The 14,938-nt window shown below is 43.8% G+C and overlaps 2 protein-coding genes across 2 annotated transcripts; one reads left to right on the top strand and one right to left on the bottom strand.

Annotated features, from left to right (window-relative positions):
- Nucleotides 1-711: 711 nt before the first annotated feature.
- LOC125228667 lies at nt 712-6,018 on the bottom strand. Its single transcript, XM_048133321.1, has 3 exons — nt 4,248-6,018; nt 1,425-4,043; nt 712-965 (listed from the first exon to the last, which is right to left on the bottom strand). Exons 1-3 carry the CDS (start codon nt 6,016-6,018, stop codon nt 712-714), a joined length of 4,644 nt encoding a protein of 1,547 aa, XP_047989278.1.
- A 202-nt stretch (nt 6,019-6,220) lies between these two features.
- LOC125228666 lies at nt 6,221-8,385 on the top strand. The gene is made up of 3 exons (XM_048133320.1): nt 6,221-6,247; nt 7,151-7,310; nt 7,948-8,385. The coding sequence occupies exons 1-3, from the start codon at nt 6,221-6,223 to the stop codon at nt 8,175-8,177; spliced, it is 417 nt and encodes a 138-aa protein (XP_047989277.1). The 3' UTR covers nt 8,178-8,385.
- The last annotated feature ends 6,553 nt before the right edge of the window (nt 8,386-14,938 follow it).

Below are 14,938 nucleotides of genomic sequence, written 5' to 3'. Positions count from 1 at the left end.
CACAACACAACTTTTGATTTAAAAAACCGAAATAACTATGGAGTATATACGTCCTATTTCACGGAGAAATGACTTATTTGTGAGTAAAAATAACTTGATCTGAGGTCGCCTCGCAAACGTCGACTTATTGGTTATTTTTTAGGGTTAATTTGACTATTAGGTAAATCTAAATGAAACCTTATGGTAATATTAGTACCTTACAAGTATTTATAACTTTATGGTCTAAATTTGGTCTCTCAAGAAGGTAATATTTACTACGAAATTGGTAGCAAAAGCGACTTAAATCGATAACCTAAAGGTCCCCAGTTTAAGAAAAAATTACGTCGCATATACACCTAATATGGACGTACAAGTAAATATGAACAATTGGTCGAGTTTCGAAGTTAATTTTACCTTATATTTTGCTCATAATCAACCTTTAAGTTTGTGACCTTATGGTGCTTTGATGAAGGGAAATTTACGTTTCAATGGCTCTATATTTTTACCCAGAAGTATAAATGTACGAGATGTGAATTTATGTGGTGCGTATGATGTAATTTTTACCTAAATTAGTAATATATTCTAGAGCATGGGTAAAATCACTTAGAATGTTTGCTGGGTTCTTTATGAGGCCCCGTGGCCAAACGTTTCGATGGGAATCAGGGTCAACGACGAGCACAAGGTCACCGACACTCAGTGACTTCTGCTCCTGTTGCCACTTCTTTCTCGGTATTAAAGTGGGAGGAACTCCTTCATCCAGCGTTTCCAGTACATGTCGGCCAATCGCTGCGCTATTCGCCATTGCTTTCTTAAAGCTAAGTCCGAATCATCAAATACGCCATGAACTGGCAATCTGGATGAAGAACCAATAAGGAAATGGTTGGGCGTTAGCGATTCAGATGATCCCGGTTCTACCGACACGTGTGTCAATGGTCGACCGTTGACTATCCCTTCCACTTCCGCTAGCAGGGTGTTCAGAGTCTCGTCTGGAGGCGCTCGTTCTTTTAAAATGACACGAAGAGATCGCTTTACGGTACGAATCAAGCGTTCCCACGCCCCACCCCAATGGGGACTGGCGGGGGGTATAAAGGTCCAACGAACTTGATTGTTAAGAGCAGCGGCCCTTAGATACTCTTTGTCGAGCTCTTGGATGGATCTTCGCAGTTCGACGTCTGCTCCGCGTAGGTTCGTGCCGTTATCGGAATAAATGTGCGACGGCCATCCACGTCGAGACGCCATACGTTGAAGTGCCATAATCAGTGAGTCCGTAGTAAGTGTGTGGACAACTTCTATGTGGACCGCACGAACAGTTAGACAGGTAAATAAAACGCCGTAGCGTTTTTCTCGACGTCTGCCTACGGTGACTTCCATAGGCCCAAACAGGTCGATCCCGCAAAAGATGAAAGCACGTTGATGATGCGCCATGCGCGCTTGAGGTAAGTCACCCATCCGAGGCACCTGAGGGGTAGCCTTTCTTAACCTGCAGAGCATGCAACGAGATGCAACATTTTTCACGGTAGGTCGAAGCTGGATTATCCAGTATTCTTGTTTTAGATCATTCACTACCGCTTCTTGGTGTCCGTGTGCAGCCTTCACATGGTAGTGCTTGACCAAGAGCCGAGTAGTAGGATGTCGCCCGTCAAGAATAATGGGGCTTTTAGCTTCCAGGGATACGTCGCAAACAGCATCTATGCGGCCGCTTACGCGTAAAACATTGTTCTCGTCCAAGTAGGGAGATAGATTTCTCAGTCGACTATCGCGTGACAACTCTTTTTCCGCCCTGACTGCTTGTATTTCACTAGCGAAGGAATCCTCTTGAGCCTGCCGCAAGATTAGTTGTTTTGCCTTCTGCATCAGGGCGTAGTCATCAAGGGCAATTCCTCTGCATTTGTGAATAAACTTTAGAACACAAGCAGTAGTTCTCAGAAATCGCAGAAACGAGGGGAAGCGCTCAGGGTCAGGAACCGGGAAACATGTAGGTGAGTTTTGTACTACGGTCATACAAGCTTGAGCAGTGACTTCATTTTCAGGTTCCAGGACGTTCGCTGGCCAGAAAGTCTCATCGCTGTACAAAAACTCAGGTCCCTTGAACCACTCGTTGAGAAAAGACTGATAATTGAACGTTTCTCTTGTGGCAATGTCTGCCACGTTCAGTCCTGTGGGTACATATCTCCACTCAGAGGGTTTTGACAGTTCGTCGATCTCGCCAAGTCTGTTAGCTTCAAATGTTTTGTATCGACGAGTGTTGTTGCCTATCCAGTGTAGCACGGTACTTGAATCACACCAGAAGTGCCGCCGAGTGATGTTTAAACGATGTGCTTTCGCTAGTGAGTCAGCGAGTCGAGCTGCTAACAACGCAGCTTGGAGTTCCAATCGCGGCACAGTTTGAGGTTTCACCGACGAAACGCGGCTTTTGCTGGCAACAAACGAGACAAATATTTGGTCGTTACTCTTCCAACGCCAGTACGCGACAGCTGACATAGCTTTAAGTGAGGCATCACTAAATACATGTAGCTCTAAGTCGTTGTAGCGCGTCGGCTGGGTCGCGGCATGAAGAGAAGAGCCTGGTAGAGTTGCTGTCAACTCTTCTCCCATCTTGCACCTGACAGCGCACGACTGGTACCATCTTGGCAGACGAATTTCTCCAATAAGTTTCAGTAATTCCAACCAACTGCACCATTTTTTATATAATTCGTCTGGAATAACATCGTCCCAGTCGATATGGAGACGCCAGGTGTCCTGCAGCATAACTTTACCCTGTGTAGTGAAAGGTGACAAAAACCCGAAAATGTCAAAGATTGACATAATGACACGTAGCATAACCCTCTTGGTAGGTCTTTGTTCGCCTTTGATGACGCTATCAGGAATGCGCTTGAATGACACATCGAACCCTAGTTCATCCTTAGCAGGGTACCATATCAGACCAAGAGTCCGCTCACCATCGTCATGTTCGTCCTGTCCTAACTTCACAGCTGTATCACCTAAAACATCCTTAGGTATAGTGTCGAGCACGGCTGCGCTATTACACGTCCAGTTGCGGATTTCGAAACCTCCGGCGCTGTGAATATCTCGAATATTCTTTACCATCTCGATGGCGGAAGCTTCGTCCGGCAGACTATCGATATAGTCATCCATGTAGTGCTGGTGGTGTATAGCAGCGACGGCAGCTGGAAGCGAAGACTCGAACCTGCTAGCGTTCTTGTTCTTTATGTACTGCGCAATGAATGGAGAGCAGTTCGCGCCGAAAATCAGCGACGTCATCGCGTATGTCTTCACTGGACCTGTGGGGTTCCTACCTCTCCACAGGAATCTGAGGGCGTTTTGATCTACAGGATTGATTTTTATTCTCAAAAACATATCTTTTATGTCACCGGTTACTGCTACCCTATCCTCTCGAAAACGAACCATAATGCCGAACAAGGAAGCGAGTAAGTCCGGTCCCGTTAGAAGAAAATCATTGAGGGACTTTCCTTGACTTTTAGCTGCTGCGTCATAAACCAAACGCAGCTTTTTCTTGTTAGGATTGTCGACTCCAAAATGTGGTAAATACCACGTATTGGGCGTGAGTGACGTGTCGGCCATTTCGCGAGCGAAATCGTTTTCAAACAAATGGTTGACACGTTCCTCGTACCTGAGTCCATAAGCTTTGTCAGCTCGCATCTTTTTTTCTACACCCTGTAACCGCTTAAAGGCGCTAGGGTAACTATCGGGCAAGCTGACGTGCGGATCCTTCCATGGTAGACCCACTGACCACCTGCCATTGATGAGCACTGCAGACTTGTCTAACATTTCCTGCGCTTTCACATCGTCAACATTCTCTCTAGGCTTACCTGCAACACCCAAAGAGTCGATGGCAAACGAGCGGCATACCTCGTCGTGTAGCTCACGCAGGGCGTGCGCGACGGCGTCTTCCTCAGACACCACGCACAAGTGGAGCGTAGCGTGCGCCGAGTGCGCGGGGCGTGCAGCCCGCGGCGCGCGTGGCACGTGTACCGGCCCGTGTATACACCAACCTAAGGGGGTACGTGTTGCTGACGGCTCATCATCCTGCCCTAAACATAATTCTAAAGGCACAAGTAAATTATAATTGTCCTGACCTATTAACAACTCAGGCTTAGAAATCTTAGCATAAGGAAGCTGATTTTTCAATTTTTTCAAATGTTCATACTGGTCGCAATCTACTAATTTGACATTTTGTACAGGTATACCTAATTGATCAACGCTACGTACATTTAAATTATGCGTACTACCATTAATACAAGAAATACGTAAATTGACAACAGTTGCTTCGCGTACGAGTTCGTCGTCCTTCCAGGCGCCGCACACGCGCATGGTCTCGTTGTGGCCGGAGAGGCCGGCGCGCGCCGCCAGCTCCACGCTGAGTAATGAAACTGTAGACCCGTCGTCCAAAAATGCAATCGTACTAAACACGCCGTTCGGCCCGTGAATGTTGACAGGAACTACTTTCAATAGTACATGCTTTTCAGTATCTATAGAGCATGTCGCAGCTTCAGTTACAGGCGATGACGTAGAACTCGATGTTGTAGGCTCTGTGACTATGTTTGACTCGGGCTGCGGCAAGGCGCTGACATTTACATCGACGGGGCGAGAAGTTGAAGTATCGCCGTCTTTGCCGATATATTCGTAGTGCAGTAGACTGTGGTGTGCATCTCCGCAATTATCCTTGTCGCACATAGGGGCAGAACAAGTCTCACGATCGTGACGTTGCGATATGCATTTGTAGCAAAGTCCATACTTCTTAACGTGGCGCCATCTGTCTTTACGTAAGGCGCGTTTAAACTTCTTGCAATCAGGCAACTTATGATATTGAGTGCGGCAAAATGAGCACTTATCGTTCTTCTCTGTGTTGTCACGTTGGTCAGTTTGCAACAGTATTGCTTGCGCTTTTGGTGCAACTTTCGTAATAGTATCGTGTTGCTTTTGTTTATTTTGCTCAGGGCGATAATTTTGTAGATTGACGTTAGCAGTCGTAGCGATCTTGACAGCTTCGGTGTTCAGAAAATCGGACATAATAGACAAACGTGACTTTCCTCCCTCCTTAATCAATGGGAAGCTGTAGTCAGACGACTTAGAGACAAAGACTGGTGGTATTTTTGAAATTAGCAGTGGTACAATACTGAGACCTTGTACATACTCCTCGCGCCCCACTGCCTTCACAGACTCGACAAAGTTTTGAACTTTGACAGAAAAATTGACAATGTCTTTCTGGTACTCTTGGGACATGGGCTGAAGCTTCTTAATGTCGTGAATAAGTCTGCTTATTATACATTCGGGGTCGCCGTGACGAAGTTCAAGTGTCGCCATGATGCGATCAGGCGAGGCGGCGGACATAAGCAGGGCTGACACGGTTTCTTTAGCTTGTCCATGTAAACACTTACGTAATCGCCATAAGTTTTCCTTCGGGGTAAATTTACATACTTCAGTAGACTCCTCAAACGCTTGTTTAAATTGTAACCATTCGAGCGGATCGCCGGAATATTTGGGTAAATCTCGCGGCATACACATGCGGCTCAAAATGTTGTCATGTGACTTATCTTTAGTGGAAGCGAGTGTCAAATTTTTAACTGCAGTTGCAAGCAATTTGATCGTACCGTTTGAGTCGGCGTCGGGAGCTGCCGGCTGGTCGCAGTCGCGCGGGTTATCAACATCCTCGGGGGCGCGCTGCAACGGATCAAGTTCTTGCGAGCTTCGCTCTATCCAGTCTTCGACATTTTGACGTGTGCTCTTGCTAGCGTTACTAATGTGGGAGCTGTGACGTGACGTTATACCACTCTGGTGTGAACTGTATTTCTCGGACTTTAGGTCGGCTAGATCAGCCTCATACTTCAGGTCTATCAACTCGTTAGCAATCTTCGCCTTTTCTTTAGCGCGCTCATATTCCAACCTTTTCCTTAGGGCAGACGAAGACTTTGACAACATGCTGTGCGCTGGCAGCGTGTGCGGCACATCGATGTGCTGCGGTGTTTCCATATGGCTGCTACCGGCGACGAACGTCGTGTCCGCAGGTCGGATGGTCATGGAGTGCGGGGGCGAAGACTTAGATAGTCTAATGACATCTGTTTTTGCATCGCGCTCTGCGCGAGCAAGACTTCGTGTCTTAATTGATGGTTTTGTGGGCTGTTGAACTCCTATTAAGTATTTTTGAGATATTAATAAAAAGAAGTCTTGCAAACACTAGTATGGTTTTATTTCGTTAGACATTAGGTGACAGAACAGATCTATGACATGTAAAAATATCATAAAAAAGGTAGAAAAAGTATAAAGGTAGAAAGTATATAATACGTAAAGAGGCCGTCATCAACAGTTGTTGCTTTATATTTTTGGTTGAGCAATAAAACCATTTGGCATTGTGGACATTGTACATATTTTTTTGCCTTTTCTAACAACATTAAGCCCGGATTCCCGGGGCATATCCATACTAACATAATGATTGAGGTCGTTCACCCCATGTCGAATCCAAAAAACCGATCACTGCATGATCTTAATTAAATATAAACTAAAACAAATTTCTTTCTCTACCAATCAATACCCATGAATTTTGTGTCACTACTTTATTCGAGTCCGACATTAAACGAAGCGTTGAATCAAGGATGATTTTTATAGGATTTACAATCTTCATAACTAAGAATCGTACCTCAATTATTTTTCTTTTTACTTTTTTTTTTTCAAAATGTATATTGACGTGATTTCATGATATTAAAATAAAGAAGCATGTCATTTGTTCTTATAATAACCTAACCACAAAATTAAAATTTTGAAAAAACCCCCGACTGCGACATAGTAGACCGATTTTCATGAAACATGGCTAAGAACACTTCCGACTAACTCAGTTTTCAGACAAAAAAAACTAAAAACTTATAACACCCTGTCGTTTTTGCGTCGGGGGTTAAAAATAAAAACACGCAAAAATATTTGGGGAAAATATGATTTTGGCCATTTCCAGGCTGCAAAACAGCGTCATCTAGTTTTGCCTAAAAGGCCCATACATTTCAAGGGTACGCTTTTTTGTATGGGCTTTGTTTGTCCCTGTATTATATTGTCCTTGGTTGAATGAAGAGCATCTATAGGTATCTGGGTCGACCTATAGGTAAAATCTTCTAAATTGGGTGTGTTTCGTCCCTTGTTCACAATTTATCTTACTTTTCTGTAGGTATGGGGGGTATTCCGCGACGCGCGTCGCTTCTGGCGCGTGAGCAGCAAGTGGACCCGCGGACGAGGCGCCTCGTTGGAGACAGATGTGCATCCGACCGCACTGGAGCGCCCGCTGGCGCGCGCCGGCTCCGACAGCACGCCGGAGCCCGGCCCCATATGTGAGTACACGTGTCTACAGTCTGTTGGTCGCAGTGGACTCGCGAGGCGCCTCGTATGAGGCAGATGTGCATCCGACCGCGCTGGAGCGTGAGCACATGACTATTTGTCTAGTCTGCAGGTTAGTGCATGGCCCTGCTAAAACCCGCATGCACCCGGCCGTGCCGGGTCCGACACTAAGCCGGGACCCGACCGACAATGCACCCGCCCGATGTGGGAGTATCTACAATTGTATCTAAAGATGCAGTGGGACAGTGGGCCGTGTGGAGACCGACGTGCACCTTGTCTGTGTATGTGTCTAGTATGTTGGTAGTAGTGACCCAGCGGAGACCGACGACGGGCACCCGGCTGCTGTGCCGGGTCCGACACACCACCGGAGCTGGCTCTGATACGTAAGCGCATAGTGGAAAGCCCCTTTGATGTTGTGAACCCAGTGGAAACACGAACTCCTGAAAAAGAGGCTCATGATCCCAAATATTGTGTACTATTTAGACAGGGGAGTTAAACAAACAAAACATGTAACTACCTATTAGGCGACTGGTCTAGCCTAGTTCGTAGTGACTATATTACATAATCCTTCTTGAACTTACCTTGGGATTTAAACAATTGGTATAAAAAAAAAAATATTTGACATTCCAGGCCACCGCTGGGCCGAGGTGGAGGCCGAGGAGGCCGGCGTGCACCGCAGCGACTCCACGTCGTCCTCCGGACAGTCCGAGGCCACGGAGGAGTTCCGGGCCCGCGCCAGCACGGACTCGCGCCTGCCGCCCCGCCCGGCGCGGCTCCGGCACCCGCCCGTCGCCCGAAACCCGCCGCCTGTCAGGCGCATGAGCGTCGCTATGAGGGGAAACAATGCTAGCACTTATTGAGGAGCACAGCTTATATATATGTAAAACCCGGCAGTTTGAAAATGTCGAGGGCCACAGCGCGCATTTTCAACGCTAAGGCTAGGTTATTGTATTGTGATCCGGAGCCAGCACGGACTGGCGCCTGCCGCCCCGTCCCGCGCGGCTCCGACACCCGCCCGTCGCCCGGAACCTGCCGCCTGTCAGGCGCATGAGCGTCGCTATAAGGGGGAACAATGCGAGACTATACAAGCGCGGACCAGCTTCGGCCCAAAAGTAGGCCCCAGAGGGGGGTCATGACCCCCATGACCCCCCCCCCCCCCCCCCCCTGGATCCGCGCATGAAAAAAGTAGTTGAAAGTGTCTAGACCGAGGGCCACGGGATGCACGCTCAACGCCAGAGCCAAGATAGCTCTCACTTAATACTCGTATTATGACAGTGTTGTAAAATTATTATAATAATGTACATCAGTAGAAAAGATTCCGATTGTTAACGCGCAACCATATCTGTCGCGCTAATACGGAAAGCTGTAGAAAGAGATATAACTAAGATACGCACATTACGGTGTGAGCGATTGGAATCTTGTCTACGTCCCTGGCCCCGTAGCCGAATGGCATTTCTACGACGCGAAACGAAAACGAAACGCCGCGAAAGGTAGTCTGGCTCTGTCGCGCTAAATACGCAAGAGCGATAGAGACAGATATCTACGAGCGTTTCGTTTCGTGAGCGTTTGTGCCATTCGGCTGCGCACCCTGTTATTAATAAAGTGCTACATAAAATAGTAGAAACATTTCCATAAAATAGTTGTCTAAGCATTTTACGTCAAAAATGTGGCACCCTTGTTTATTTTCTACTATTTTATGCTCGCACTATAGTACTGGACAAACCGCGAACGGTACTTGTTTTAAAAGCTTTTCCCGTGTATTCCCGCTTGGTTTCTGATGGAAAAGGTACGGTGCCTTTTGTATAATAATCGAGTGAAAGAGATCAAAGGAATGAGCGGGGTATACGGACGCTGTTTTCACTTAGGTAGATATAGGTAAATCAAATGTAGGTACAGTCAACCAATTGGAACCCTAGGCCACTGTAGAACTATGTCACAGTGACGTTATAAATCAGATTGTATGAAATCTCTTAATGCTTGTCATTTTGACATGGTTGTAGAGTGGCCTAGGGTTGACTGTACATAATCGGAATATAGGTTGGAGGGTTTTAATATTACATACATACATACAACATACAATCACGCCTAAGAAATAAGGGGTTGAAAGAAAACGAAACTGTGACATTGCCGTGACAGGTTGCCAGTCTCTCGCCTACGCCACAATTTAACCCATATCCCACAGTCGCCTTCTACGACACCCACGGGAAGAAAGGGGGTGGTGAAATTCTTAACCCGTCACCACACGGGACGGGGGGGTTTTAATATTTTCCCTAAAAAAGTTTGTTCTAGCCGTTACCATTGGTATTAGTGCACTGAGTGAAATTTGCATTGTGAATTTAACAAGTTCGACTTGTTGCGGTTTATCCGTTTGAATCAGCCAAACGTATGTTTAGAACAATATGTGTCAGGTTGTTTTTATAAAATCGACTTGTTGATTCAAATATATTGCCGATTCAAATGACAAGTAAGCTTGTTGTTTGAACCAAAGAGCACGTAGGCGCTATTTTAACCAAAAAACTTGTTGAACGAACATGAAAACTGGTTGTATTTTCTCTCAGTGTGCGTTTTCACCCGAACCCATGTTGAATATCGGACCGATATCGTATACATTATTCGCCATCTTTGATTTGTGCCTTTGAAATCCTTCCGACATCCGATATCGGCTCGGATAATTTGAAAACGGTCTTAGTCGTTGATTCACCCCTCTGTCACCATGGCAACGTCACATGAGCACGGAGACTGCCATCTCTAACATAAATGAAATGAAATGTTTTTTTTTCAGGTGTGTCCAATAAATGTGTTAACATAAGCATTTTTACTTGTTGTAATGTTAATTGTCGTTTAAAAATCTTAAAACTGAAGTAATTAATGAATACTTAAGGGATTTATTTATGTAGGTAGGTAATGTAGGTATATAATATCTCCCATTAGTCTTTATGAAATGTCATGACACCAAAAAAAATAACAATGATAGAGACCAAGACATAGTGCGTTTTCACATTATCCGATCCGATAACGGATGTCGGAAGGATTTCATAGGCAAAAATCAAAAATGGCGTCTTCAATCATCCGATATCGGATCGGATAATGTGAAAACGCACTTAGGATTGTGTTTTATGTGTTAGGCCGTTATCACATTATCCGATCCGATATCGGATGTCGGAAGGATTTTGATAGAAAAATCCAAGATGGCGACCGTAATGTATGGGATATCGGTCCGACATCCGGATCGGATAATGTGAAAACGCACTTAGGTAGCTAGAGAGGTAGGCGTCGTCGGTACTGAAATTCTCTTTTATTTATTTTTCAAGCGCTGTATTTCAGTAGCACAAAATTATATTGCTACTCGTAAAGAATTAGATTTTGTACTTAAGTAGCTAAAGACATTTTTTTTGTTCCAAAAGACATTTTTACGTGAATTAGGTTAGTATTATTGAATACTTCATTCAGGTAAAAATGTCATAAATAATGAATGAAATGAATATGAACAAGAACATTTTCCTGGTTTATAATAACAGGCCTTTGCATTTATAACAGATGATTCAAGAAGCATCCTTGCGACACTTACGTTCGTGGCTGTATAGCCCAATTCGAGAGAGGATCCCTGGCTTATACAAATGTGGTAATATTGTTGAGATTGGTCAGTATTTATGAGCATCCTCGATGAATGGATATCCATCACGAGACAGTGCATAACGCCATAAAGAAATAAATAGCTTAAAGTGCTCACTCTACCTAATCTATACATATTGCGTACCTATGGTAAAACCTATTTTGTATGCACAATTATGTTTTAAATGTGCTTAAAACTTGTTACACTCAGTTTAAAGTTGCTCTAGACTTATAATCATAACGGTTGAGCTCGTTTATCTTATTATAAAAGGGTATTACTTGAACTTTCCACCTTGTTTTTCTATGGATGAAAACTTGAAATTCGAAGGTACTAATTAAGTTTGTGAATAACGATTTCTAAAGACAAAGCCACATAGGGAACAAAAGATACTTTAACAATGAGAAAGTCTCTGCTTTAGATTAATGGTTGTATTTACACGGCTAACTTTAAAATACGTCAAACGGGATGCTGATACGCAATAATGTGTTATTTCCACATGAATTTGGCAATAAAACGTCAACTTTAATCGTCAAATTTTTGAGTTGACATCTTATTGCAAAATGCATGTGGGACGACACATTATTGCGTATCAGCATTCAGATATGGATCTGATACTTCAATGTCAAAAATGACGTTACTTCAAACAAAAACGCCACTTAAATATTACCTCATGGTTCGAATTGGGCATTTACAGTCTGACCAAAAAGAGTAAAACTAAAAAGTGACAGCATCATCACGGAACAACGGTATTCCGGACCTTTGGGAGGCGTGCGCGGGGCCGAAGCCAACACGTAGAGGCCCTTTCGACACTTTAATGAAATTTAGGGGTACACCGAGCGGATGTTGCCCTTGCCCGTATCATGGGACACACGCAGAAGCAACACCCGCCAGGGTGTATGGACTATTTGAGAGTTAATGGAATCTAAAATGAACTGGTATATTTTGATGAAAGTGATGGACTAAATACTGGGCTATGGATAAAAAACCGGACGCCTGCCTAATAAAACGGTATCCAATTTTATTTCCGGCAGACGGTGACTCGTCCCCACAAGATGGGCCCCCACGAAAAGCGACATCCAAGATGGCTCAAGGGCAACACCGGTGTGAGAACTCAAGGGTGTCGAGAGGTGTACACCGCTTTCTGCCCAGTGGCTGTGAAGCCACTGCACCAACTCGCGTCTTATGCAAATTTTCACTTCCACCCCTGGGGCATGTAGCCCTAACGACTCCACTCTGGACGGCCAGCCAAGGCAAGCCAGAGGTAGAGAGTACTGTCCCACCCACCCGCCTTACGGGTAACAGAACTCCCCAGGAGCACTCGGGTACGTGGGGTCGCTGTTCCCCAACAGCTCGCCACAAGCTGCCCTGCGTTGACTGATTGCACTGGTAAAACCAATGGGCGATGGGGTCGTCACATCCCTACGCCTTATTAAGTATTATTATTATTATTTTGTACTCAATCAAATGCATTAAGTAATTTTGTCCAACAGAGTATCAATACTCATTTGTTAGTCAGAATATATTTCTGCTGAAAGTTAACATTTAATAATTTTCAGATATAAGTAATTATTGGTAGTATGAGTATGTACCAATTCCCTCCTGGACCCTTCAAGACCAGGCAACTTAGCAGTGGTTTTTAAATAGAGAAGAGAGACCCGGTCAATTTAAGGGGGGGGCTATAATTCCAATTGACTAATAACTAGGGGGTCTTAGTTCTTTTAATCTGGGCTTGGCAAAATCTAGGTCAATACCCTTCTATCGAAACATATGTATTGTGTAGATAACATAAGCTTCCTTCGGTTAAATAAGCCTTATGTAGGGGTAAGCCAAGGATAATAAGCTTTACTTGAGTTTGTCAGTGAACAACTGTCGAAGGAGATTAACCCCTGGGATCTAAGCTTGCCAGTCTTTTGTTTTACTATGAAAACTTAATTATTATTTTGAATATTCCGACTTATTATCATGTCCGTAGTGTATCTACAGCCAGCAATATGGATATATGAATACCTACAGCTATGTGCAAAATATTGTATATGTATTAATATATATTTTTATTGCTGACTGTATTAGAATGTACCTAAGTACTAGATGAAATGAAGAGTCCCCAAGAAGCTCTTTGAATTCCGCCTTTCCCATAATATAAACGCGATTTAGTTTTAATTTTAAAACTACGCGTATAAATAGAGTAATGTAATAAAACTTTGCACAAACAATGAAACAATAACATGAGAAATATATTTACGTATTTACCTCATATTTAAACGAATAGGTACAAAGTTTCACCCCAATCCAACACGTAAGTAGGTTTAAAATGGGAGATCAGAGCTTAACTACATTTGTATGGAAATCAGAGCTTGCTGCGGGTTCTTAACCTAAATTATTGCTTAATTTAACATTCCGCCGCAACTAAGTCTACTTAGGCGGTTGACACAAGGTGTTTCTAGTATAAATTAGCTTATTGAAGTAAATAGGTTAAGTCTTTTTTTTCTTAACATACAACCAAGACTATTAGTGCCTTTTCACATTATCCGATCCGATCGGATGTAGATATAAGGCGCCGTCTTGGATTTTTCATAAATCAAACGCCGGATCAGTTACAATTACAGTAATAAATCAAACGCCTCAGTTACAATTATAGTGGGCATCTTTCATTTTAAATTATTTGTAGAATGCCTATAGTCTAGCCTTGTGCCTACATTTGTCCTACCTGGCCCCGTAGCCGAATGGCATTTCTACGACGCGAAACGAAAACGAAACGCCGCGAAAGGTAGTCTGGCTCTGTCGCTCCAATAAACAAGAGCGATAGAGATAGATATCTACGAGCATTTCGTTTCGTGAGCGTTTCGTGAGCGTTTGTGCCATTCGGCTACGCACCCTGGACCTGGGTATATAGTTCGAACTAAAAATACGCGTAGGCAGGAGGCTAGACTAACGCCGTGTCTTGCGTGGGCGACGATCGCGCGACCGTCGCCATCGCAACGTCTACTTCCATATCGATAAGGTTTGATTTCGTATGCGTCGCATCGCCGTCGCGCGACCATCGCGCGACCGTCGCCCACGCAAGCCACGGCGTAAGCTTTAAAAATTAAATCGCGTTATCGCTATGTAATTATACATAGAAATAGTCTAGTTAAGTATTTAAGTTATTATTTACTTTAGGTGGAAGCGTGTGGGGAAGACTCTTCTCTCTTTCTGCAGACTTTATAAAAATGTTCGAAGTTTAGGCATTTATCACACTGATGTTATGTCGACGCCGACGGTATGATCATACAGATGTAGTGCGAAAAGGGTTTCCTTCATATTTTTCCGGCAACGTTCGTATTTGTCATGCTAGTTCAGTCAATGTCAGTACATCTTGTACTGAGACTGACTGAAATAGCATGACACGTTCGTACGTTTCCGTGACAATACGAAGGCAAATCTTTTCTCTCAGTTACAACGGTAGGTAAGGTACAGCCTGCCAAATAAGTAGAACGATATTTCTATTATTTTTTCCAGTCTGTAATTAGGTACAGTCAACCAATTTGAATTCTAGGCCACTCTAGAACCCTGTCTCATTTAAACCGTATTTTATTTCTCTTAACAAGTCACATTGACGTTTACTGTGCAAAGGTTCTACAGTGACCTATGTTTCAAATTGGTTGACCGTACTATGGATCTCGGCATACCCTGCGGCGTAGTACCATATCTCGGTCAAAAAGTACAAATCGTAGTGCGTATTGCACTTTCGAACAGAGAGTCCGAGCCAATGTGGCAAATTAGTTAAAAAATGTCGTTCCGAAGTCCGAGGCAGTGTGATAAGGGCCCTCATTAAAACTGTATTAAATTCTATGATAAGTCAATAATTAAGTAGTATTCTTCAATTTATAAAAAAATATATTGCGATCTCGTTTTATACCAAGTGAAATTGTTTAAGATTAAATAAAATGTTCTATGTTTAACATGCCATATTTTATTCATAACCTGTCATTTACATAAATTTAGTACAATACGTAATACAGTAGAACC

The sequence above is a fragment of the Leguminivora glycinivorella genome, chromosome 8, assembly GCF_023078275.1.
Source record: "Leguminivora glycinivorella isolate SPB_JAAS2020 chromosome 8, LegGlyc_1.1, whole genome shotgun sequence".
NCBI classification, from domain to species: domain Eukaryota; kingdom Metazoa; phylum Arthropoda; class Insecta; order Lepidoptera; family Tortricidae; genus Leguminivora; species Leguminivora glycinivorella.
This window is presented reverse-complemented; position numbering and strand designations above follow the sequence as displayed.